Genomic DNA, 26,906 nt, shown 5'->3' with positions numbered 1-26,906 from the left:
TACCTACCTCACAGTGATTTTGTAAAGATCAAAATAAGATAACACAGCATTTTGCTGAACTATAAAATGAAATGGAAAGTTAACATTTCATTATTTTGTTTTTAAAAACTAAGATAAGCAAGGCTGAAGTTAACCATGGTTCTCCCTCAGTGATGGGACTATTAGTTTGGAGGGTAGATTTTTTTTTTCCTGGAAGGTGGGGGTGTCTGCATTCCCCGAAGCTTCCTTGCCTTGAGCTTCAGCTGAACTAACTCTTATAAACAGAAAAAATATAAGAGGATATATATTACATATCAACTGTGCATTCTAATTCATATTTTTCATCAAACTTCATCAAATCTTAACAAATATCTATAAATCAAAATGCTCATTAATACTGATAAGAAAACTTCTCCAAAGAGGGACAGGCCTTTTAAATAACATAATGTCTCTTAATGCTGGAAAACACAGTCACCGTGGTGGATACATGGGTTACAAACCCTATCTTTTTTCTGCAATTTTTACTCATGTTTAAAATACTTCGTAATAAAATCATTCAAGAGAAAATGGAGGGACACCTAGGGGTTCATTGATTAAGTGTCTGCCTTCAGCTCAGGTCATGATCCTAGGGTGCTGGGATCGAGCCCTGCATCAGGCTCCCTGATGCAGGAAGCCTGCTTCTCCCTCTCCCACTCCCCCTGTTATGTTCCCTCTCTCACTCTGTCTCTCTGTGTCTAATAAATAAATAAGATCTTTTTAAAAAGAGAGAGAAAATGGAGCTGTCTGTGTGAATTCTCCAAGACTAATCTTTTAACTCCTTGGACTAACCTAACAAATTGAAGTGCTTATATTTTAATAAACAACAGATCAAAATTTCAAAAGTGGTTGTAAGCCAATGATAAGTAATAAATTATTTTAGTTATTTTAACCTATATCCTTTGTGTTGGGGTTATTGACATTCTTCAATCTTTTTCATAACAAATCTGGATTATTTACGCAGTAAAACAGGTTTTCTGGAGTTGTTCTTAACTCAGTAGTTTTAAGAAAGTAAAGTTCCTTGGACATCAAATTAGAACATCCCACTATCGGGCAAATGATTCAAGTAATCCCCACCAAAACAAATGACAACACAAAATGTTTATATAAAAAGCGCTATAAAGGAAAAATACAAGATTTATTTCAACAGTTTTATGTTTCAAATAAGAAAAGAAGCAAAGAACCTTAAAAGACTGTCAAAGGGACCACAGAAGCCAGTCGTGGAAAGCCACTGGCAAGCCCCTGGGCAGTGATGCATGTATTCATTTAGTGTTCTGTCTCCAACTCCAAACACCATATTCTCAAACAGATGCCTAAAAAATGTCTTCAATTCTATGTATTTATTTAACATTTCCTGTTGTAACATTTTGCTGAAATTCTGTATTAAGCTCTGAAACTGAACATAACTTAGAGTAGTTCTCAGACACAGACACAATTTTAAGCACTCTTTACCAGGCTAAAGTCTGTTCCTCATTATCAAAGACAGACAAATATGTTTTTGTCTGGTGGTTCCAAGGGTAAAAGAGAACACCTGTATTTAAAAACCAGGAAAGAAACTTGCCCTACACAGTGTTAACTTCAAGCATTTATTAAAACTGTCAAGCTTCAGGAAGAAGGAAAGACTATGGATACAGGGCCTCAGCAGTTCTAAACGAAACAAATTTAACATGGAAGATAGTAAAATTAATGGCATGAAATACAAGACAATAAATCACATATAATTCTTGTTTTCCAGAGGCAAGAGTAATGAAACCACAAGCTCACATTTCAAGCTTCAAACACTTCAAGTTTTACTTTATATAACCTGCCAAAGTCACTGAATGCACACAAAAGGACATGTGTTAAGTGTTCTCCCTCCTACTGCCTATTCCCTTATTACCAAAAAGAAAACAAACTCTAAGATAAAAATACATGCAAATAGTTATAAATTAATTTCCCATCAGCTTGTGGCAACTGAGATTCAAAATTTAACAAAAATTTAGTACCATATCATATTAATATTCCATATTCCACATAACATAATATTCCATATCATATTAATATTCCATCCTAAAAATTCCTCTCATTTCTTTAACAAAACTTCATGCTAATCTTAAAACGTGTCTGTGGAAAAAAAAAACAAGCAAATACTAGTCCTGGATTGTCAAGGTACTTTCCCAGAAATGCCTGTGCACTACATGAACAAACTGGCAGGTAAAATATTCCTTTAAACATGCAAGAACAGTCTGCCAATGAACTCAAAATATTTGTGCATAGATTACAGATTCTCAATTCTCACAAGATTCCCACGTAGTAGACACAGCACTAATTATAATTTCTTAACGGGGCGAGAAAGGATCCTGTCTTGGCACCAAAACCTTGAAAAAGGTAGAGCTGTCCTCAAGAATTAACAGGAAGTATTTCTACTACAAAGTCCCCACTTTTTTTTCTATGCAACGTTAAAATTGTTCTATGTACACTGAAAAGATAAATCCTAAATACCCAAATGACCATTAGCAAGACACAGAAGGTATCTATACACTACAAACTCTCATGTCAGATTTTAAAAAATACTGCTCCCATTTGCATATGACTGATTACTATTACTACTGATGACCAGTGTATCAGTACACTAAAGTCAGAAGCACAATGTATGTGCTTTCTGTTTGAGTCTCTAAATAAGAGATTATATAGCTTAAATGAAGAACTTAACTTTTATAGACTCATAAATGTTAGTACCTAACTGCCAGGATTTCTTGGAAAATTTTAGAAAGGACTCTGGATCTCAGGATATTATTTCTTTGTCCTTTGCATATACAGTTAAAAGAGAAGAAAAGCAGGCAATTCCCACAAACAGAACAGTAAAACACTGTTAACACCAAGGGGGGAAAAAAAACCATTTAAGTACATGAAACCCGAGGTAAGCACACATTAACAACACATGGCCATTTACCTTCACGGAATTCATCTAGCAACTCTTCCTTGGTCCAATTACAAGAGGTTATTAGAAAAAAGCCTTTCACGTTCAACACCCCAGACAGGGATTTCACATACTGCTTCCTCTTCTCAATCGCATTGTCAGGATTAAGGCTTATGGCATCAAAAGTTCCTTTGTCAATACAAATATGAAATCCAGACAGCTTTGTGGAAAGATTCAAAAAGTCTTCTACCTATATTAAAAATCAATGTCTTTATGAGAACAATTAACACACAATCTCTCCTGAATTCAAGTGACAATCTGTAAAAGATTACGGATAAAAAGACCAATTAATTATGATGGCATTTTACATATAATAAACATATTTTCAACTTTATAGCTAACTTTTATGTGCTTCATTCTAAGATCATTAAAGCTAACATTAGTGGGAGACTGACAGTGTTTCCTGGACATTCCAAATCTCTACAAATTTGGAAACAAATCAAAGCCAGGTGTACAGCCTAATAATACCAGCACGTAATGGAGCCTCCAAGCCCAGCTTATGAAAGTTATTTCTGTCAAAAAGTAGAATATTTGACATGTTCTTAAAGATGACAAAACACTATGCTGAACTCAAACAGGTCATTAGAAATATGATGATTTTTAGCTGATATGATTACCAGTTACGTGGCTTAAAGTAAACTCGGTAAAATCAGAAGTCGCTCAGCCCTGACCCAGCAGCTCAGCAAGCAACTAACGGATAAAATGAATGGCATAAAGCTTAAGAAATCAGAGGACTATTTAAACTGCAGTTACTTAACTTTATAAATATCGTGCAGTTTAGGTTGTGGAAGTCATACATCAGCATATCATTCATTTTCAATAACCTATTAGTATATTTTAAGCACCTGAGCCAGTGATCTGCCACAATTTCATTTAATACAATACTTCGTCAGTGTACTTAATTCTGAAAAGCTACTTTGAAAAACTAAGCAACTAGCTGTTATTCATACAACCTTAATACAGTAATCATAAATACTGTATTCCCTAAAACCCTTTGATTTTAAAATGCAGACCTTTATGTTTACATTAGAACGTGGTTTCTTTCCTCCACCCTCACACCAAAGTATTCATCATACCTGAAGCAAAGGATGACCACTATTCTTAAGAGCTAAGTTTAGAGAAGGTCCTATCTGAAACGCCTGTATCAGCCTGTATCAAAGTGCTTGTTCATTCAACAAGTATGTCGTGAACACCTATTAAATGCAGGGATTTCTCAGTCACTGAGAATATAATAGTAAACAAAAAAAGAAAGTGTCCGTGTATGAGAATATATCTTGTGTTCTCTAAAGGGAGAGACAACAAATAAATAAGCTAAACAAATAACTTTAGAGGAAGTGCTATGAAGACAACAGAAACAGAATAATAAACACACTGAGTGACTGGGAAGAGAGACGTTTTGGAAAAGGCAGTCGGGAAAGGTCTGAGAAGGTGGTATCTGAGCACAGATCTGACTGACGAGAATAAGCCACACAAGCTCAGATCTGGGGCAAGAATATTCCAGACAGAACGGCAGGTAGAAAGACTGGAAAAGAACAGGCCCGACATGTTTCAGGAGCAGAAAGCAACCCAGTGGGACTGGAATACTGGTGAGAAAGAGGCAAACAGGAGAGGAAGGAGGGGCTTTGTAAGGGGGGTGGGGATTCAGAGTCCATTCTCCACGCAACAGGGCAGCCCTTGGAGGCTTGTGAGCAAGGCAGTGACACGAGCTGACTGACATTTTAAAAGATCACTCTGCTTGCCCTGTGGTAACAGCGGGTGGCAAGAGAAGCAATGGAGAGGCCAAGTAAGAGGCCACTGCGGCCACGGAGGCAAGAAATGATGGCGGCTCGGACTTAGGAGGGCACAGAGGAAACAGCAAGGAATGAGCGCGTGCCTGATACACCCTGAAGATAAAACCAACAGGAGACACAGGACTTAAGGCAAAGAGAAGAATCAAGGGTGACTCCTCGGGTTTTAAGTTAATACAGCAGGTGAATGGTGGCATCAGTGACAGAAATGGAAAGACGGCAGTAAAGGAGGTTTAAAGAGAAACTAAGAGTTTCCTTTTGGACTAAAGGAGAGACCACTGCTATCCAGGCAGAACTGTAAAATCTGCAGTTTTTAAGTCATTCTAGAGCTCAGGGCACCTGGGTGGCTCAACTGGTTAAGCAACTGCCTTAGGCTCAGGTCATGATCCTGGAGTCCCAGGATCAAGTCCCATATCAGGCTCCCAGCTCCACGGGGAGTCTGCTTTTCCCTCTCATCTTCTCCCCTCTCATGCTCTCTCTCTCACACTCATTCTCTCTCTCTCTCTCTCTCTCAAATAAATAAATAAAATCTCTAAACAATAAAAATAATAAATAAATAAATAAATAAATAAATCATTCTAGAGCTCAGAGAAGCCTGGGCTAGATCTATAAATTCAAGAGTCATCATCTCCTAACGGATCACAGGACACAAAAATAAACGAAGTAATCTTTGGTGGCACTACACCACTTTATGTATTTACAACTTTTTGACCTAGTTAATCCAAAGTTAGCGGCTACTATTTGTGTGTGTTCACAAACATGAGAATTAACACACTGGCACATAAGGAAGAGGAGAAAATAACTTCCCCAAGCTGACTAGACTGAAAATTTTCAGTTACTTAAAAATGTTTCAATTTGGATTATTTATAATTAATCCTTAATTCACAAGTTCAAAGATATCGTCAGCAAATATACTCTAGAGATGCTTAAACTTTATAACTTTTATTACAAAAAATTTGTAGTAATATAATAGTTACCTTCAACTTAATATTAGATAAACCCTCTTTCTCTATAATACTTCCAGAAAGCTGTATTGCAGAAGGTGAATAATCAATTCCGGTAATATTAGAGAAACCAAATTTTGCCTAGAGACAGAGAAACAATTTCATACTTTAGTTTAAAATAAAGTTTTAACATACTGCTTTGCTTATGAATTGTAACATTCCTTTAGGACTGGGACTGCTTTATTTATATAATAGATCAAGTGACATATACTACCCAATCTACAGTTTAAATTTTATTGTAGAATCTAAATAGACACTAAGATTTCAAATTTATATCAAGTGACAATTCATTTGTTTTTATAGTATTTGGTTTCTATTTCAAAAGAAAATTCGTTCTCTCAAAGATAATGAGAATGTACGTGTAATGTTTTTGCCCTCAAGCAGAAAAATGTAACATGAAACTTCTGATGTTGACATGCTCTAATTCACACATAAATCTGTCACAAATTTTACTTAGTACAATTAAGTTATATGAATAAATGAAATGCATACGTAGTAAGTTCTTGAAAAATTTTCCTTCAGCATAACTACAAATCACAATTTTCTACCAGCCATGTGATTATTAACCACGTTACATTTGTACAGTATTTTTGTTTTTGAAATGTTGCAAAAACTATGTGAGGTAGGTTGGGCAAGTATTAATATCCCTGGGGTGCCTGGGTGGCTCAGTGGGTTAAGCCTCTGCCTTCAGCTCAGGTCACGATCTCAGGGTCCTGGGATCGAGCCCCGAATCGGGCTCTCTGCTCAGCGGGGAGCCTGCTTCCCCCTCTCCCTCTGGCTGCCTCTCTGCCTCCTTGTGATCTCTGTCTGTCAAATAAATAAATAAAATCTTTAAAAAAAAAAAAGTATTAATATCCCCAAGGAATCTGGGGCTCAGAGGACATTAAGAGTTTTGAGCCCAGAGCTTCAGCGCGGGCTGTTCACTAGCCGTATGAACCCACCTAGAGTGTGTGAGCCTGTGGCAAAAAAAAAGTATGATGGCTTCCGGTCCTCACCCCACCCCTTAATACTATGCCGAACATTTGTAGAACAATCGGGCTAAAGGTAATTTCAAAGGAAATTTGAAGAAAAGCAGTGTAGCCTGAAATTCTATTCCTGCTCTTCACTATTTACCCAATTTATTTCCTTCAAAACTTAACCTACACCTACACCTTCCATTAAGACTGCCTCGACTTTTCACCTAGTGACTAATTGTAAACTCTAGTTAACACACAAATTATATCCCACAGAATTTTTTTCCCTTTGATTATTTTTATTTTAATCTCAAGGTCTACCATCCCCACTTTGATGCCAACTCTTTTAGTTGTCTCACTCCATACTCTGGGATCTTCATTTTCTCCCAGTTTTCTCTCAAATCCTTCTCTATCAGGAAGCCAGGATAATTCTATTAATTGACTCTTACCAGTTCCCTCTTCTCCCATGCCTATTTATTCTTACAACAGAACTTATAAAAATATCATATACAGATGTTTTAGGTTTCTAGAACAATCATTCAAACCTCGAACTATCTGCAACATTTTTCACATTTGGTTTCTGGAACTGAGTGAAAAATAAGCAGATATTTAAGGAAACAACAAATGACCAGAAACCAAAGGAGAAGAACTGACATTAGAAAAGACCACAGGAGACCCAAATAAAATAATGATCAGAAATCAATTTTAAAACAACTGAAATAAATGACAGTTCATGGAGAATTCTGAGAATTGAAAACTGTAACAAAGAACCAAATGAATAACAGAAATGAAAAAAGCAATAATTAAACAGATTCAAGGGTAGGCTTGACAGTAGATTAAACACAGAAAAAATATTAGTGAATTGTAAGAAAGGTCAAAAGAAAATATTCCTATTAGGCAAAGAACAAAAGGCACAATCAATTAAAAACAGGAAACAACATAAAAAACAAAATATAACACTGTATAAAATCTAAAATATATGTAATAGGACTCTCAGGAGGAGAAGAAATGAGAACAGGGCACGAGAGAAAATGGCATATGGGTGAGAATTTTCTAATACCGATGAAGGACCTCAAGCCACAGACTGAAGAAGCAATATAAATCTAAAGAAGATTGCAAAAGAAAAAGAAAACCAGTACTGTGTATCTGATAAAAACCCAAAACAGGAAGGGGTGCCTGGGTGGCTCAGTTGGTTAAGCAGCTGCCTTCGGCTCAGGTCATGATCTCAGGGTCCTGGGATCGAGCCCCACATCAGGCCCCCTGCTCAGTGGAGAGCCTACTTCTCCCTCTTCCTCTGCCTGCTGCTCTACTTGTACTCTCTATCTCTGTGTCAAATAAATAAAACCTTTAAAAAAAAAAAAAAAACCCAAAACAGGAAAACCTCAGAAGCATCCAGGGAGTGGAGGGTAGGGAGAAACACAGGAAAAAGAGACTACCTTCGAAGACTAACGGTAAGACTGACAGCTGACAGTAAGTCATAAAGAACGGAAGCCTGAAAACAGCAAAGGAAAAACTGCAGTCTAAAACTTTATGCCCAGCAAAAAAAAAAAAAAAAAAAAATCCATCGAAAATCCATCAAAAATGTAGGTGAATCACTTAAAAAGCCCTTTTATAAGCAATGATGATTAACATCACAAAAACAGACAACAAAACATTATGTGCCACAGAAGCAAATACAAATGACCATCTATTAAGTTCATTAAAAAAAAAAAGCAAACCAAATTTGTAAAAATCTCTGAATTAGAGATTATCAAAATTTTACTTTGAAGGAACAGGGCAGGGGCACCTGGGCGGCTCAGTCAGCTAAGGCTTCTGCCTTCAGTTTGGGTCATGATTCCATGGTCCTGAGATCGAGCCCTGCATGGGGCTCCCTGCTCAGTGAGGAGCCTGCTTCTCCCTCTCCCTGCTGCTCTGCCTGCTTGTGCATTCTCGTTCTTTCTCTCTCTCTCTTTCTCAGCCAAGTAAATAAATAAAATCTTAAAAAACAAAAAGAATAAAGGAATAGAGCAGGGCAACCCTGTCAGAACCCCTCTCATTCCTGAAAGTTTTTTTTCCTGTATCCTTGCTTAATAAACTTCTATCATTTACTCACAAGGAAGGAAGGAAAGAAGGGAGGAAAGGAGGAAGGAAGGAAGGAAAGATAGAAAGAAAAAGAAAAGAAAAGGAAGGAAGGAAAGAAAGTAAAGAAAGAAAGTGAAGGCAGGCAGGCAGGCAGGCATAAATATTTTTAGGCTTTCCCAGCCATACAGTCTCTGTCCCAAATATTCAGCTCTACCACCACAGCACACATGCAGGTACAGACAATATGTATATAAATGCATTTCAATCAATATTTTTAAAAACAGAGGAAGGCCAGATTTGACCGTCAAACTGTAGTTTACCGTACCTTATTCTAGATCTAACTTCTGATCTACAAATATACAGGGTGCAGAAAACATTTTAAATGACAGAAGTACAATTAGAAAATCTACATCATGGAAAATCGTTTGGGACTAATAAACTTTACCTTTTACAACAAAAACATCACATAGTTAAGTAAGGAAAAGGTGTAGGGAGAAAAAAAGCCTTAAAGAGACTATCAACCAAATGCAGTATGTAGTCTCAACAGAATAGAAATTAGAGAAGAAAAAGTCCATGAACTTGAAGACATACCAAATCGGATCAACAGAGAAAAATGGGGGGGAGAAAAATGGGGGGAATAAAGATGAACAGAGCCTCACAGACCTGTGGAACACTATGAAAAGTTCTAACACTGCTATTTCCAGACTCCCAAAAGGAAAGAAGAGTGATATAAATATTTTTTCCCATCAGTGAGTATAATCATGAAGTTTTTCTTCTTTAGACTGTTAATATGATACGTTATATGATTTTCATATAATGAACTGGCATTGCAATCTCAGAATAAGCCCCATCTGGTCGTAGTATCTAATTCTGTTTATATAGTACTGAACCAATTCCTCAAAAACTGCAAACTCACTCAAATGAAATAAATAACCTTAATAGGACAATCAGAAATTCAACAAAATTCAACATCTATTCTAGAAATAGAAAGGAATCTCCTCAACATGATAAAGGACATCTAAAAAAAAAAAAATCCTACAGCTGACACAACCCCCCCCCCTTTTTTTAAAGCCAACACATCTTTAATGGTGAAACGCACAGTAGATTGGAAAACTAAAACTGGAACAAGGGAGGCATGTCCTGTTGTCACCACTCCTAGTTAACATTGTATTGGAAGCCATACTTAATGTAATTAGGCAAGAAAAAGAAATAAAAGGCATACAAATTAAAAAGGAAGAACTAAAACTGCCCCTATTCTTAAACAATGACTGTCTACATAGGAAAGCCCAGAAAACTCACCAAAAAACTTCTAGAACTAATAAATGCAAGGTTACAGAGTACAAGGTCGATACACAAAAATCAACCGTATTTCTAGCAATGAACAATTAGAAACTGAAATTCTTCCTCTTCTTTTTTTTTTTTTTTTAGACTTTACTTATTTTGGGAATCCTGGGCAGCTCAGTTGGTTAAGCATCTGCTTTTGGTTTAGGTCATATTCCCAGGATCCTGGGATCAAGTCCCACATCAGGTTCCCTGGTCAGCAGGGAGCCTGCTTCTCCCTCTGCCTGCTACTCCCCCTGCTTATGCACTCTCTCTCTCTGACAAATAAGTAAGTAAAATCTTAAAAAAAAATTGTATTTATTCAACAGAGAAAGAGACAGTGAGAGCAGGAACACAAGCAGGAGGAGTGGGAGAGGGAGAAGCAGACTTCCTGTCAAACAGGGAGCCCAGTGCGGGGCCCGATTCCAGGACACTGGGATCATGACCTGAGACGAAGGCAGACATTTAAAGACTAAGCCACCCAGGTGCCCCAGAAACTGAATTTCAAAAATCAATACCTTTAAAATACTCCAAAAAATATATATTGATACAAGTATAAAAATCTAAAAGGATCTATATGCTGAAAATGAAAAAATGCAGATGAAAGAAATCAAGGCAGACCTAAATAAATTAAGAGACATAACACGTTCATGGATTAGAAGACTGTGGATTAGTAAAGATGTCAATTCTCATTGAATTACAAATTTAGTTCAATTCCAACCAAATTTTCAGCATGGATTCTTTTGTAGATAAATACAAACTGATTTTAAAATTTCTTTGGAAAGGCAAGAGAATTGGAATAGCCAAAACAACATTTGAAAAAGAAGAACAAGGGGCACCTGGGTGGCTCAGTCGTTAAGCATCTGCCCTCAGCTCAGGTCATGATCCCAGGGTCCTGGGATTGAGCCCCACGTCAGGCTCATTGTTCAGCAGGGAGCCTGCTTTTCCCTCTCTCTATCCCTCTGCCTGCCGTCCCTCCTGCTTGTGATTATGCTAATAATAAATACAATCTTTTTAAAAAATTAGAAAAAGAATAAAATTTGCAGAATCCCACTACTCAACTTTTAAGGTTTACTAAAAATCTATACTAATCAAGACAATGTGGTGTTACAAAGGGATAGACACAAATGAAAAAGAGTCCAGAAACAGATACACAAAAATTTGGCCAACTGATTTTTGGCAAAAGTGAAAAGACAATTCAGTGAAGGAAGAGCAGTCTTTTTAACAAATGGTATTAAAAGAAAGGGACATCGGGGTGCCTCGGTGGCTCAGTTAAGTGTCTGCCTTCGGTTCAACTCATGATCCCAGCGTCCCAAGATCAAGCCCACGTTAGACTCCCATCTTAGCAGAGAGTCAGCCTCCCCTCTGACCCGCCCCCCATCGTGCACATGCGCACTCTGTCTCTCTAATAAATAAGATCTTTAAAAGAAGTTTTTAGGGCAGCTGGGTGGCTCCGTGGTTTAAGGCCTCTGAATCTGACTCAGGTCATGATCTCAGAGTCCTGGGATTGAGCCCTGAATCAGGATCTCGGCTCAGCAGGGAGCCTTCTTCCCCTCTCTCTCTGCCTGCCTCTATGCCTACTTGTGATCTCTATCAAATAAATAAATAAATAAAATCTTTTAAAAAAATTTTTTTTTAAGATTTTATTTATTTATTTGAGAGAGAATGAGTGAGAGAGAGCATGAGAGAGGAGAAGGTCAGAGGGAGAAGCGGACCCCCCAAGGAGCTAGGAGCCCAATGCCGGACGAGATCTTGGAAGTCCAGGATCATGACCTGAGCTGAAGGCAGTCGCTCAACCAACTGAGCCACGCAGGCGCCCCTTAAAAAAAAATTTTTTTTAAATAAAACAAAGGGACATTTATATGCAAAAAAAAAGAACCTTGACTTGAACCTCATCTTATACAAAAATTCAAAAAGGATCATCGTAAAAAATTAAAACTATAAAAACTTTTAGGGGAAAAGAAAGGAGAAAAAGTAGATTAGGCAGAGAGTTATCAGACATGACACCAAAAACACAGTACATTAGGGGCGCCTGGGTGGCTCAGTCCTTAAGCATCTGCCTTCAGCTTAGGACATGATCCAGTGTCCTGGGATTGAGCCCCGCATTGGGCTCCCTACTCAGAGGGAAGCCTGCTTTTCCCTCTCCCACTCCCCCTGCTTGTATTCCCTCTCTCGCTGGCTCTGTCAAAGAAATAAAATCTTAAAAAACAACAACAACAACAAAAACACACAATACATTAAAGAAAAAAAAACTAGGGGTGCCTGGCTGACTCAGTCAGAGGAGCAAGCAACTCTTGACCTTAGAGTCAAGAATTTGAGCCCGGCGCAGAGATATTTAATAGAAAAAATATAAAGAAATAACTCAAACTGGGACTTTATCAAAATTTAAAATTTTACTTTTCATCTCTTAACAGAATAAAAAGAGAAGCTAGACTGAAGAGAAGTTAGAAAACATTTACAATTATGTTTCAGAGAAGACTTGTATTCAGAACATACAAAGAACACACAAAATTCGACAGTAGGAAAACGAACAGTTCAATCCGAAAATGAGCAAAAGACTTGAACAGAAATTTCACTGAACAATATATAAAGATAGCAAGTAAGTACATGAAAACACGTTCAACATAATCAGCCATCAGAGAACTACACACTAAAACCATCATTAGACGCCACTATACACATATTAGAATGGCTAAAACGGCAAACATGGGCAATTGCGTCAGCAAAGATACAGACAAGCGCAACCACCATACATTGTTTATGTATGTGAAATGTGAATGCAAAATGGTACAACCACACAGAAAAGTGGCTTGGCAGTTTCTAATAAAGTAAACACATATTTACATTAGCGAAATTAAACACGTTCACACCAAAATGTTTACACAAATGTTCACAGCAGCTTATTCATAATTGCCAAAAACTACCAACAATTCACATGTCCTTCAGCAAGTACATGGATAAACAAACTGTGATATATCCATACATTGGCCACGTTTCAGCAATAAATGAATACTGCTACGTACAAAAACGTGGATGAATCTCAAAAGTACTATGTTGAGCAAAAGAAGGAAAACTCAAAAGATGATAATACTGCATGATCCCATTTTATAGGACATTCTCAAAAACACAAACTAGTGATGGAGAACAGACTGGTGGCTAGCAGGGGAAAAAGGTGTGGTTACACAGGATGCACCTATTCTGTACCCTGACTGTAAAGGTGATTATATCAACCTGTATATGTGCTAAAATCCACAGAACTCTATGCAAAAAAGTCAATGTTACAATATGTAAAATTTTTAAATTTAACAATAAATTATGAACTTGACGCTAATAAAATTTTAACATTTAGATAAACGGATTCAAGATAAATTTCTTGAAAAACACAATAAAAAACCCTCCATATTCCAGATGATGTCATCAAGAATTCTTCTGAATGTTTAAGGAAGAAACAAAGCCAATTACAAATATTCCCAAAGAATAAAAGGAGAGAATTTTCCCATCTTGTTCTGAGGCCAGCATTACCTTGATACAAAAACCTTACATGAAAATTTCATATGAAGAATATTACTTACTAATCTCTCTCATGAAACTATACAAATGGTAAGCAAAATAAATACTACCAAATGAAATCCAATAATATATGAAAGGGATGATACACAGCAATGAAACTTGGTTTACTTCAAGAATGGAAGTTTGTTGTAACAGTGACCAATCAAGGGCACGTGGCTGGCTCAGCTGGTAGAGCACGCAACTCTTGAGCTCCAGGGCGTGAGTTCAAGCCCCACAGTGGGTGCAGGGCTTACTTAGAAAATACTAAAAAAAAATAATAATCGTAAAATTTTTTGAATAAAAATGTCAATTAAAATAAAGACACCCTGTCCCCCAAACCAATCAATTCAACATTAATAAAACCAAAGAAAAATCATCTAATCATCTCAATATCAAAGAAAGCAGCTGATCAAATTCAACACCCATTCATGATTAAAAACTTAAACTAGGAATAAAAAGGAACACCCTCAATCTGATAAACTGCCTATAAAAACCTATAACTAACACCATATGTAATAGTGAAATACTAGAAACTTTCCTCTTCTACTAGGCTGTCTGCCTTCATATTTCTTTTTTTTTTTTTTAAATAAATGTTTATTTATTTATTTGACAGACAGAGATCACAAGGAGGCAGAGAGGCAGGCAGAGAGAGGGAGTGGAAGAAGCAGGCTCCCCTGCTGAACAGAGAGCCCGATGTGGGGCTCGATCCCAGGACCCTGGGATCATGACCTGAGCTGAAGGCAGAGGCTTTAACCCACTGAGCCACCCAGGTGCCCCTCTGCCTTCATATTTCTATTCAACACTGTATTCAAGAGTACAGAGCATTTCAATTAAACAAGACATCAAAGTTGAAATTGAAGAACTAAAACTACATGACCTTACTGTACATAAGAAAATCCAAAAGAATCTATGAATAAACTATTAGAATTAATGTCTGAATTACCAGATATAAAATTAATAGAGAAATCTGTTGTGCTTTTATTAGCAATGAACTACTAGAAAATAATTTTTTGGGGCGCCTGGGTGGCTCAGTGGTTTGAGCCTCTGCCTTCGGCTCAGGTCATGATCTCAGGGTCCTGGGATCGAGCCCCGCATCGGGCTCTCTGCTCGGCAGGAGCCTGCTTCCCCCTCTCTCTGTCTGCCTCTCTGCCTAGCTCTGATTTCTCTCTGTCAAATAAATTTAAAAAAAATAATAATAATTTTTTTTTGAGATTTTATTTATTCAGGGGCACCTGGATGGCTCAGTTGGTTAAGCCTCTGCTTTGGCTCAGGTCATGACCCCAGGATCCTGGGATGGAGTCCCATATCAGGCTCCTTGCTCAGCGGGGAGTCTGTTCCACCTCTCCCTCTACCCCTCCCCTTGCTCATACTCACGCGCACACACTCTCTCTCTCTAGCACACGCGCTCTCTCAAACAAATAAATAAATATCTTAAAACAAATAAATAATATCTTAAAAAAAAAAATCACAGATCTAAATGTAAAAGGTAGGGGGCACCTGCCCGGCTCAGTCAGTGGAGCATGCTACTCTTAATCTCAGGGTTCAGAGTTTAAGCCCCACATTGGATGTGGAGTCTACTTAAAATTTAAAAAAATAAAGAAAGAAAATAAATGTAAACTTTAAACATCTGGAAGACAAAATAGAAGAAAATCTGTGTGACCCTGGGTTAGGCAAAGAGTTATTATTTCACAAAAGCACAATCCATATGAGAAAAAAGTCAATAAACTGGACTTCATCAAAATCAAGAACTTCTCCCGCATCAAAAGATACTATTAAGAGAATAAAAAAAGAAGCCAAAGACCGGGAGAAAATATTTGGAAATCACATACCTGGTAAAGAACTTATATCCAGAATACATAAAGAATCCTCAACTCTTACCAATAAGCAAACAAACAACCCAGTCTAAAAATGGCCAAAAGATCTGAACACCCATCACCAAACAAGATATACAAATGGCAAATAAGCACATGAAAAGGTGGTCAACATCATTAATTATTAGGGAGATGTTCATTAAAACCACAGTGAGGGGCCGCCTGGGTGGCTCAGCTGGTTAAGTGGCTGCCTTCAGCTCAGGTCATCTGGGTACCTGGGATTGCGCTGGAGTCAGCTCAGCGAAGAGTCTGCTTCTGTCTCTCTCTCTCGCTCTCTCTCCCTCTGCCCCAGCCCACCATCCCACCCTGCTCATGCTTGGCCATGCATGCGCTCTCTCTCTCTCACTCTCTCTCTCAATAAATAAAATCTTAAAAAAATTAATAGGGACACCTGGGTGGTTCAGTCAGTTACCGCATCAGGCTCCCTGCTCAGCAGGAGCTGCTTCTCCCCCTGCCTCCACTCCCCGGCTAGCACGGCATTCTCTCTCTCTGACAAACAGAAAAATAAAATCACAGTGAGAAACAAGTACAGCTAACACCAAAAACAGCCTAACATGATGATAGACATCAGAATGGTGAAAGCTTTAGGAAGGAATGGGAGTGAGGGGAGCACACAAAGGGGCTTCTTCTATGACGCTAACAATGTTTGATTTCTTGATCAGTCTGGTGAGTTTCACAAAGGTGTTCATTTTGTAAATGCTATATACTTAATGACCATACGTACATCATACTACATTTAGTAAGTACTACATTTAGTTAAGTACATCATACTACATTTAGTAAGTACACATTAAAAAAGAAAGTAACTTCCCTTAAAAGACTCCACATGTAGGTGGCTTCATCAGTGAATTCTACCAAACATTTAAGGAAGAAACACTAATCATTAATAAACTCTTTAAAAAAAAATACATTCTTATTTAATGATGTCAGCTAACCTGTTACTAAAACTTGACAAGAACACTACAAAAAACTTAAATTACTGAGATAATCTTTCTCATGGACGGAGTTGCAAAAATCCTAAACAGAATATTAACAAAGTGAATCCAATGATATATGTAAGTTGGATTCATTCCAGAAATGCAATTAACATTTGAAAATGATGAATGTAATTCATCAACACAAATAGGCTAAAGAAGAAAATTCATATGATTATCTCAACAACAGGAAAAACATTTGATAAATAACAAGATTTATAAGAAACACACTCGCTCTCTTTCAACAAAGGAGGAATAGAAAGAAACTTCTTTAGTCTGATACCAAGTGATCTACAAAACAAATTTACAAGCTATCATCATACCTAACAGTGAAACTTTCAAAGTAATCTCTGGAAAGGGGAAAAAAGATAAGGATGTCTTCTGTTACCACATCTTTTCAACATTCTACTAGAAGTCCTAGACAGTGTAATAAGAGGAGAAAAGTTATAAAGGATTGGAAAGGAAGAAAGAAAATTGCCATTATTCAAAGTCTGCATAATTATACAGTTAACTATTGAACAACACAGAGGTTAGGAGTGCTTACACCCCTTGCAGTCAAAAATTTGCATTTAACATTTGATTCCCACAAAACTTTACTAATAGTCTATGGGTAGTTAAGGGTTGGGTTAAGACTAGGATTTAAAGGTGGGGGCTTGGTTTTAGTCCATTTTTTTAAAGCGAGAGTGAGCCGGAGGGAAAGGCAGAGGGTGAAGGAGAATCCTAAGCAGGCTCCATGCTCAGCACAGAGCACGACACCATGCTCAGTCTCACAACCCTGAGTTCATGACCTGAGCCAAAATCAAGAGTTACACGCCTAATGGTCTGACCCACCCAGGCACCCCATAGCCTATTGCTGACTGGAAACCTTACTGATAAAATAATAATCGATCAACATGTATTTTGTATGTCATGTGTATCATATACTGTATTCTTACAATAAAGTAAGTTAGAGAAAGGAAAATATTAAGAAAATCACAAGGAAAATACATTTATAGGACTATACATACATTTATTGAAAAAAATTCCACAAATAAGTGGGCCTGCATAGTTCAAACCCCTGTTGTTCAAGAGTCAACTGTATATGTAAAAATATGAAAGAATCTACTTTCTCAAAGTCTCAAGTCTCAAAGTCTCAAAGGATAAATCATTAGCTTCTACAAATAAACTACTAAAATCCAAAGAATCTGCAGGTAAACAAGAGAATGAATAAAGCTGAGTATAAATAAATCTTATACAACAATGAAAATGAATGTGTTACTACTACACACAACAACTTGAGTGACTCTCACAGAAAGTAGAGAACACACTGGAAAGCAAACTGGATCCTCCATGTATACACTCAAAAACAGTCAAATTAATCTCTAATGTTAAAACTCCTTGCCATTAGTGGCTACCTTTAGAGAGGAAGGAGAGAGTAATTTAGAAAGGACTGGTAGGGAGTTCAGGGGATTTTCTAGAGTCTGTAATATTTTTTACTTCTTGACCCGGGCAATAGTTGATAGGTGACTATAGTTGTGTTCACTTTGCAGAAATTCATTGAGCCACATGCTTTTGATTTGTGCACTTGGACATACATACGTTATACCTTAAGTTTCAAAAATATTTACCAAAGTTTTTTCTAATCATACTCCACTGCTTAAAACATTTCAATGGCTTCCCATAACCTAAAAGTAAAATCTAATCTAATCTAATCTGCTTCAAACCTTCACATCTTTTTTTTTTTAGCAATCTCCACACTCAACATGGGGCTTAAACTCACAACTCCAAGATCAAGAGTTGCACACTCCACAAACTAAGCCAGCCAGGCACCCCTCACCCAAAATTTAAATATTATTTCCACTGTTTGAAAGTCCCACACTCACCACATCCTGCCCCTGCAATTTCCACCCAACGTGGATATTAGCTCCTCCAAGACCCTTCCTATCTCTGCTCCCCAAAATTAACCGCTCTCTTTTCTATACTCAGTCATCTATTATCACACATATCAACTTACAGCATTAATTGTTTATATATCTGTCCATCCTCTATTGTATTAGAACGATTCAAGGACAAGGTCTGTATTTTCAGGTTGCCAATGCCTAGCACAAGGCCTGGCATGTGGAAGCCATTCAGTAAATGTCACCATTATGTATATATCCTTTTACATTAAGATAGTAAAGCCACCTAGGAGGAAGCCTAAGTTTTGTAATTTTCTCCATAATTTTCTCCATAGTACAAGCCACAGCCATGACCACACAACAGGTACACAACAGTGACGGTTTAGTTAGTGCCAAAATTCAGTTCCATAGAAAAAATACGCTCTTCAAACCATATGCACATGAGATATTTATGTCCTACAAGGAGTGTAAAAAAGTCATCTTTCTTTTATACACACAGACTTCCAGAGCTTTGAGCTAAAGAAACCAATTAAGATCACCTTGTCAAAAGCTTTAGGAAAAAACCTACACTACACTACACCCAGAGAAATTAAGTGGCTTGCTCAAGGTCAAGACTAAGGCCACAAGGGCCAAGACTGGACTCAGATCCCCTGGCTTCTCATTTAATGCTTTCTCACAATCCATGCAGCCTCCCTTTTGTACTGTGTACTTCTCAAAGTAAGTGGTACAACTCCTCTACTACTTTGTTTATTTATTAGTTTGTTTGGTTGGTTTTTTTTGCTCTTCTACTTTAGATTAACATAATTAGTACCCTCACTTCCAAGATTTCTTTTTTAATTTCACTTCAAAATTTGGCTTTAACACATGAATACTAAAAGTACCAACAAGTTCAACCAAGAAAACACCATTTCCAGTTCCAATATCAAGCACTGAAGCATCCAATGGAATCTTGCGGTTTTGCATCCACCTTATTAGCCGATCCATACTCTCTTCTCCAAACCTATTAGAAACAGAGAATCCGTTATTCAAAGACCAGAGGAATATAGAGCAAAGATTATAACTATATTCCATTTAAGCAGCTTATGCAATATGCTCAAGTAAGCCTTTTTCTGAAAGAAGACGTAGCATCTGTGGCTGCTTAAGCTTCACCTGTGCTATTACTGAAGAGAGCATGTTCCTAAGAATAGGACACAACAGATAAGGTCAATACATTACTTATTAACGTTTCACTACATCAGCATTAACATTTGTATATGCTGATGGCTCAAAATGTCATTGCTCATTGAACAAGGATGATCACAGGAGGATAGCAACTTCCTAACACACGTTTCCCCCACTAACGGCAAGTAGAGCACTGCTATGATATCTTTCCTAAGGCAAAATGGTACAAAGCGAAGAAGCAATGACCAGTAATTTATGTGGTAGAATTTTTTGAGCATTCCCAGACTCCAAAAATAACCTCTCTTAGGCCTGATACCACGAGACATGTCTTGCTAATACAGGCACAAAATAAATCAAGATAAAGCACAGACGCTCACAGACACTGTTCAAAGCTATGGTGGCCTTGTGCTGGGATGCTGAGTGTAGTTCCTGGGGACAGAAGCTTGGCAGCACCACTCTTGCTGCCGGGATATGCACTGCCTCCCTAATGGCTCACTGAAAAACAAATGGTGAACGCTATTTTTGCTTTTCACCTTTCTTAGTACAAGAGAAAATCTTCATATTTCTTTCAGTTAACAAAAACATATACTAATATAAGTCTTTCATAAAAGCCGAGAGACATAATGTGAATTTTCGAAAAGCAGAGGATACCTATATTCTTATCAAATTTAAGTCTGGACCATTAAAAGAGAGAGGAGAGAGATTCTTTAAATCTACCTGCTAAAGCCAGAATCAGTCCAAGGTTCCCAGAACTTTTAGGTTGTCTTTCTTTGGGGGTAAGCACTTAAAAGACATACACACACACACTCTTCTGAATCATAATTCTGCTATTTTTTCTAACTCACCAGATTTCTCCTGTATCTCCATATTCTTGAAAAGTTTGCAGCTCTCTCTCATAGACAGCATCCCAACTATATAAATAATCAAATGCAAAGCAAGATTCTTGAATCAAACTGAATTACAATGTAAACGTTTCTAATACATTGTAGGTATTTATGACAGAAGTTTAAGCCATTATCCGTGTTTTCAGTAAGTGCACTAGATCAATCTCTTAACATCCTTGTTAAAAGAATGAAAGACACAGACAAGCAGAGTAAGTTTACACATGTAAAGCACTAAGTACAATACCTGACACATAAAAATACTAGCTTAAAAAAAAAAAAACCGCATACCCACAAACAAGTATGTGTCCACGGATCCCTAAGTCCCAAACACAAGTCCAAAACTTCACTGCACAGGCACAGTGTCCTCACAGCACATTTCAGTCTAAGACGTGCAGACACAAAGATTTCCTACCAATACAGTGGTTCCTCACAAGGGAACTTACCAACCACAAGCTCTGCCTAAAGATTAAATTGCAAGTTTAACATTTACTCCTTTTAAGTATAGTTCCCCCTCCCCAACATTTGCCTTCTCTTCTCATTTCCCCTCTCCAGAATCGCTGCTCCCTCTCGGTCCTCCAACTCACCTTTCATCCGTACCTTTCCCCTGTCATTCACCCATCTATTAATTCGCCCATAAATACTGAACATCGATTTAAGGTCAGATCACTTTCTCTTCGCTCCCTCCTCAGGTCATCCTCCCAGCTCCCACATCCCTACCCCACCCCCTGCCCACCAGCCCTACGTCCCGGCCCCCTCGCCCTTTTCCCAAGCCTGCCCCTCCGGTTCGAGACCCCCAACAAGGCCTCCCCCAAGAGCTTCGGAGGCCATTCCGCACCTCACGTGCCCTTTACACGTCGGCTCCTTGGAGCGCCTCTTAACCACCCCAGGGTTGCCTCCCGGGATTCTAGCCCACCAGTCCCCTCTTAGCTTCCTCGCGTCACCCCCCCCCCCCCCGCCCCGCCAAGGTCCTCCGCATCTTCCGGGGCCCTCTTCCCCCTCCCCGTCCCCTCCCCGGGGCCCAGCCAAGGCGGTGCTGCTCAGGCTCCCTGCCCAATGCCACACTCACTGCTCTCGGGTCCCCAGCGCCGACGGGGCGAAGCCATCCTCTCCGGGACTGCCGCTCCGGGACGGCTCCGCGGCCCCAGCACCGCCGCCGCCGCCGCCCGTGCCCGAGTTCATCCCGCTCCGCGCCCCGGAGGGCCGTTGGGGCCGCCATAGAGACGAGGCACAGGCAGAGCGGACTCGTGGGTGGGCGCCTCTAGGCTGCAGGAGGCCGCCCTCTCTACTACTCCTGGCCTCGGCTTCCTCAGCTTGTCTTTGGTCCCGAGTGGAGGTTCGCAAACCCAGGCGTGGTCGGCGGGGTCTCGCCTCCCTCTCTGCTTACTGCCGCCAGAGTCAGAGGCACCCCGTTCCTGAGGTGCCCGCCTAAGTACCGCTGCATTCGAGGACTGCTGTTTGTAAGGGACTGTGAGGAAGAAACAGGTCCAAATGGAGTCAGTTTTGCTAAACCTGAGACTTAACATCCAACGTTAACTGCGGATTTGAGCCTCCTCCAGGAATGGAATTTTAAACCAATCAGTATGGAATTTTCTGGTGGGCATTAGTGAAGTAATCTGCCTGAGAAGCCCCTGCCTTCCCTTAAGGGAGAGTGACATTGCCTGAAATAATCCATTCTTTTTATTATTATTATTTTATTCAAGTATAGTTGACAACCTTACGTTAGTTTGGGATGTTGAAATAATCCATTCTTAATGTACTAGCCAACGCACCCCCTGCTTTTTTTTTTTTTTTTTTTTAATTTTTTTGACAGAGACACAAATAAGAGGGAACAGGAGGGGAAGTAGGAGAGGGAGAAGCAGGCTTCCCACGGAGCAGGGAGCCAATGTGGGGCTGGATCCCAGGACCCTGGAATCATGACCTGAGGCTAAGGCAGATGCTTTAGGACCCAGCCACCCAGGTGCCCCAACCCTCCCCACCCCCACCACCCCCAACCCCACATCTGACGCCTATAAAAACCTTCCGTTTTGTACAACTCCTCAGAGCTCCCTTCTACTTCATAGACTGGGTGTCGTCCGCTTCATGATTCACTGAATATAGATATTTAAGGTTACTCAGCTGCCTGGTGGCTCAGTCTGTTAATCCACTACTGACTCTTGATTTCTGCTCAGGTCATGATCTCAGGGTCAGGTGATGGAGCTGGGTGTTAGGGTCCGTGCTCAACTCAGAGCTGGCTTGAGATTCTCTCTCACCTTCTCTCTTTCTCTGCTTCCCCTACTTGCACATGCATTCTTTCGTGCTCTCTCAATAAAGAAACAAACAAGATCTTTAAAAAAAAAAAAAAGTTACTCAGCTGCATTTTTAAAAAACAGGACTATTCAAGGTACTGCATTTTGGAAAAGGCTGGCAATGGGAAAACCACACTACCTTAAGCCAACACTGCTGACTGCAAACACAAATCACCTCATGTATGCATGTCATGGTCAGATCTGGAAATTGGATGGGACAGTCCGCTGCATTATTCGGCTTCCTGGTCAGAAATTTAATTTGTAGCTTGGATTCTCCCTTAAAAATATCATTCTGCCCTCTCAGAACTTGACATCACTGGTGGGCACGGGAATTTATGCCCAGAGAAATGACTGCCTTAGGACACCACCACACCACATCCTCCCCATCCCCCACACCAAAGTACTCCAATCATGGGAATCAGAGTGTGTGGAGGAAAATGCTGGGAGTCAAGATGCTCGGATGCCTGTCTTAGTTCTGCCCCTAACCAGGCACCTTGACCTTGCCCAAGGCTCCTAACCTTTGTGTGCTTCAACTTCCTCACCTGCACCATGCCTAAAATAGATGGTGACTGGTTCTTATCAGGTTGCTCCCAAACCATGAACCTGAGATTCATCTGCCTCTTGGTCTGACTACCACTGGGAGTTCTGTAGTATAATTCGAGAAATCTATGAGCCAAAGGTCGAGGGGGGAGGTTTCTCTAGCAGCAATGAACTACTGACAGTCCAATGTCCTAGGCGAGGCTCTCAAAGGCCCCTAGGAAGGCTGCCTTCCAACCAAAAGGAATGTTTCCTAGGCTGCGTTTCTGTTGACTCAGCAAACAGAAGTCCAATAAGTCCCTAGAGGTAAACAACACCGACAGTTGACAGAAACCGCAGTGAAGACCGAATGTGCATCTTCTCCTAGACAAGATGTTCCAAGATGTTCCAGCAACCACTGGTGCTAGAATACAGTAAAAGACAGATGGGGATCCATGTGTATAGTGATTAAAGGACTCAAGAAATAACAGAAGTAACCTTATTACAGTGTAATCAAACCACCAAATGCCACAGCCAATTAGTGCTGCACTGGGCAAATGGTTGTTTTGATCTTTTCCAGGCTCTAGATGTTAGAGAAAGCAAGCTTGAATGTGACCAAGTCTTAAAAAGTTTTAGGTTCTAATTAAGAAGCACCCATGAAAGATAACGCCATCTTCAACCTGGTGTCCTGCCAACACTTAAGATGTTTTTGCTGTGTGTGATGAACGCTATAAACAGTTGTTGGTATGAAGCCCTGGAAAAACCCTCTGTTTATAAAGAGTTCCTGCTCTGGCTCCAGGATTACTCTGGCTGTTTAGTCCTGACGGCTGTGTGGGGCACCACCTCTGATCACCCAGGGCAACAGGATTCTTAGTGGAGCGTGGAGAAGCTCAGTCCGAGCGGAGCTGCCCATGACCAGGAGAAGGTGGAATGTTCCAGGGACACAGTCCTCTCACCAGGTGTCCGTTACATAGGTGGGGTTGGGGGGTGTGGGGGGAACTCTTCGGGTGCCCTGGGTTGCCTCGTCCCCCTCTCATGCTGCCAATCCCTGCAGCCCGGAACCCTGCTTACCTACAACTTCCGCGAAACTGTGCTTTCAAGAGTTCTCAAACACTTCCCATTTGGCAACCCGAGGGTCAAGTTCCAGGCTTTACCTTCCTGGATCCTCTGTAGTGATCAACACCACCCAGGATGCCATTCTTGAAAACCCCTCCCTATTTTCCCAGCACCACCTGCTCCTAAGTGAGCCTTCTAAAACGGGAGGTAGGCATGCGGCTGTAGAGTTGGACTCAGGTTTCGAGCCCTGACCCTATCATGTGGGACTACAGGCAAGTTCTGTCAGTTCTCGGGGCCTCGGTTTGCCCATCCTTTCATAATAGTGCCCGTGGCATAGGGCCCCTGTAGAGATTAAATGAGAGAATTCCCGTGAATTCCTACATGCCTGACCCATGGTAAACGCTCAATAAATGCTAGCACAGTGTCCAGTTAAAAAACAGAGCTTACAATAGGTCTATTTGGAGCGTCTGGGTGGCTCAGTCAGTTAAGCGGCTGCCTTCGGCTCAGGTCATGATCCCAGGGTCCTGGGATCGAGCCCCACGTCCTGCTTCTCCCTCTCCCTCTGCCTGCCACTTCCCCTGCTTGTGCACACACACACTTTCTCGCTCCCTCTGTCAAATAAATAAAATTGTTTAAAAATATAAAAATTTTAAAAATCAACAAAATGCATTTATTTCAGGGCATTGTTAGTAAAACTGAATAAGGGCATAGAATGTACATCTAAAGAGCTTAAAACAGAGCCTGGCAGGTGGTCAGTGTTCGGTAAGTGTTAGGTATTTTTCTTACTATTAATGACTTCCAGGTTCATCCTCTATCCCCAGCTGTAGGCTTTTACTGCTTTGGCCTAGATGTCCCTTGTTATGTGAAATTCAACCTGTTCAGAACTGAACTTTCTTGCACTGCCTTCTCCCCAAGCTCTGATGCCTCCAAACCCTGTCTTCCCTTCTCCATTCGTTTGGCCCCTGACCATCCTACCATCAGCCAAAGCAGAGCATCATCCTTGTCTTGCCCTTCCTCCACCCCTCTGCACGCAGCTTCTCCTGGTCTCAGGGCTCAGGGACATTTTTGTCATTGTTCTGCCTTCCCTTGGGCTTCTTCAGGCTCACAGCTCACTGGGGCCACCACAGCCCCTTCCCAGTGGACCTCCTTCAAACCATTCAGCTCTAGGCACCTTCCCTGTTCCCAGCTATCCTCTCTTCCCCTCTCTCCCTCTACAGAGGTCCCCAGAACCCAGCTGGGTTTTCTCTCCTTCGATGCCTGATGCAACCCATTCCTTTCCTTTGTGTTCTCTTGCCTGATCACAGATTATGGAGTCAGCCATCTTGAACTTCAATCACAACTTTGTCCCTACCAGGTGTGACCTTGGGCAAAGCACTTACTTTAAACCTTTTAGGTCCCAGTTTCCTTGACTACCCAATGGGCATAATCCAAATGAAACTGGACTTTCTTGTTTCTACTTTCAGACCCATCGTGGCAGAGTGTGGCATTTGCTGGCATACACGTACTAGCAGAAATGCACTGTTTTGTTTTGATAAATATATAGAAATGGGATCATACCATTTGCATTGTTTGTAAGTTGCATTTTCTGTTAACAATATTGTGGCAGGACACCTGGGCAGCTCAGTCAGTTAAGTGTCTGCCTTTGGCTCAGGTCATGATCCCAGGGGCCTGGGACTGAGTCCCCCTGGAGATACACCAGGAAGTAAATCAAAGGTGAATCCCTTTCTCCATGCAGTTCAGCATATGCCAGTGGAGGAACAAAAGGCAATATGCTGGAGAAATGAATAAAACAGAGATGATGTGAGGTGGTGATGACTGGGAAAGGGGAAGGGAAACAGGAGAGGGAGATTGAAAACATCAGGTGAGGGCTGCAGTCCAGTTAGGGTGATACGGAAGGATTCTCTGACAGGGTGGTACCAAGTGGAAACCTATAAGAGGTCATCATAGGTAGTATCCCCAGGGAAGCAGAGTCTAACACTGAGATGAACATGAAAGAAGTTTATTAGGAAATGCTCTCAGGCTCACCACCTACTGGGGAAGGGAAAGAAACAGCTGGATGGAAGAAGTGGTTGGGACCAGGGTACAGCTACAACAGCACCTCAGCTAGCACTAGCATCCTTTCCCCCACAGAGCATTCTGGAACTGAGCTGACCCTTTGGAATTGCCCCAAGTTGAAGGGAAGGTGGTGGACCTTCATCCATCTACACTGATAAGGCCTTGAATGTTGGTTGCCCAGGAAAAGGGGAATGACCTTAGGCAATGACACTTTGTTACACTGAGGGTAATTCCCAGAGAAAGCAAACAATTTCTCCTGCGGCTAGGATAATAAGTCTATCAATCCCATAAAGGTGGGTATGGCTGACACATTACAGCATCTAGAGCGGAGATAAAGGAGGAAACTTCGAAATGCTCTAGGAGAAGAGCACTCTCGGTAAAGGGAAGGTCAAGTGCAAAGGCCCTGAGGTAGGATGCAATAGGAATAGCCAGGAAGCAGAAAGACTAGTGTAGCTGAAGCAGAGTGAACAAAGGGGTCAGCACAAAGAAAGGAAGTCAGACGAGGTCATTACAAGGTTTGGGGTTAGACCAAGAAGCAACATGATTTAAATTTTAAATTGCAGTTTTAGCATGACCAGC

General features: G+C 40.2%; 1 protein-coding gene across 6 annotated transcripts in view; it reads right to left on the bottom strand.

The window, feature by feature from the left end:
• Positions 1 to 21,629, bottom strand: part of EEF1AKMT2 (EEF1A lysine methyltransferase 2) — a 69,879-nt gene extending 48,250 nt beyond the window's left edge. Inside the window, exons 1-6 of one of the 6 annotated variants that reach the window (XM_080822955.1) lie at positions 21,482 to 21,620; positions 20,377 to 20,442; positions 19,252 to 19,370; positions 15,932 to 16,008; positions 5,739 to 5,846; positions 2,948 to 3,164 (exon numbers count right to left, since the gene is read on the bottom strand). In XM_080822955.1, the coding sequence (XP_080679081.1) occupies positions 2,948 to 3,164; positions 5,739 to 5,846; positions 15,932 to 16,008; positions 19,252 to 19,370; positions 20,377 to 20,442; positions 21,482 to 21,594 (700 nt within the window). In that variant the 5' untranslated portion in view covers positions 21,595 to 21,620. Of the gene's footprint in view, positions 1 to 2,947; positions 3,165 to 5,738; positions 5,847 to 15,931; positions 16,009 to 19,251; positions 19,371 to 20,376; positions 20,443 to 21,481 lie in introns of all 6 variants that reach the window. The other 5 variants (XR_013967921.1, XM_080822956.1, XM_080822957.1 and 2 more) reach the window with 5 other exon arrangements.
• Between the last annotated feature and the right edge of the window lie 5,277 nt (positions 21,630 to 26,906).

Source organism: Martes martes (genome assembly GCF_963455335.1).
Source record: "Martes martes genome assembly, chromosome: 14".
Classification (NCBI taxonomy): Eukaryota; Metazoa; Chordata; class Mammalia; order Carnivora; family Mustelidae; genus Martes; species Martes martes.
Note: the sequence above shows the minus strand (reverse complement) of the source record. Positions and strands in the feature narration are given on the sequence as shown.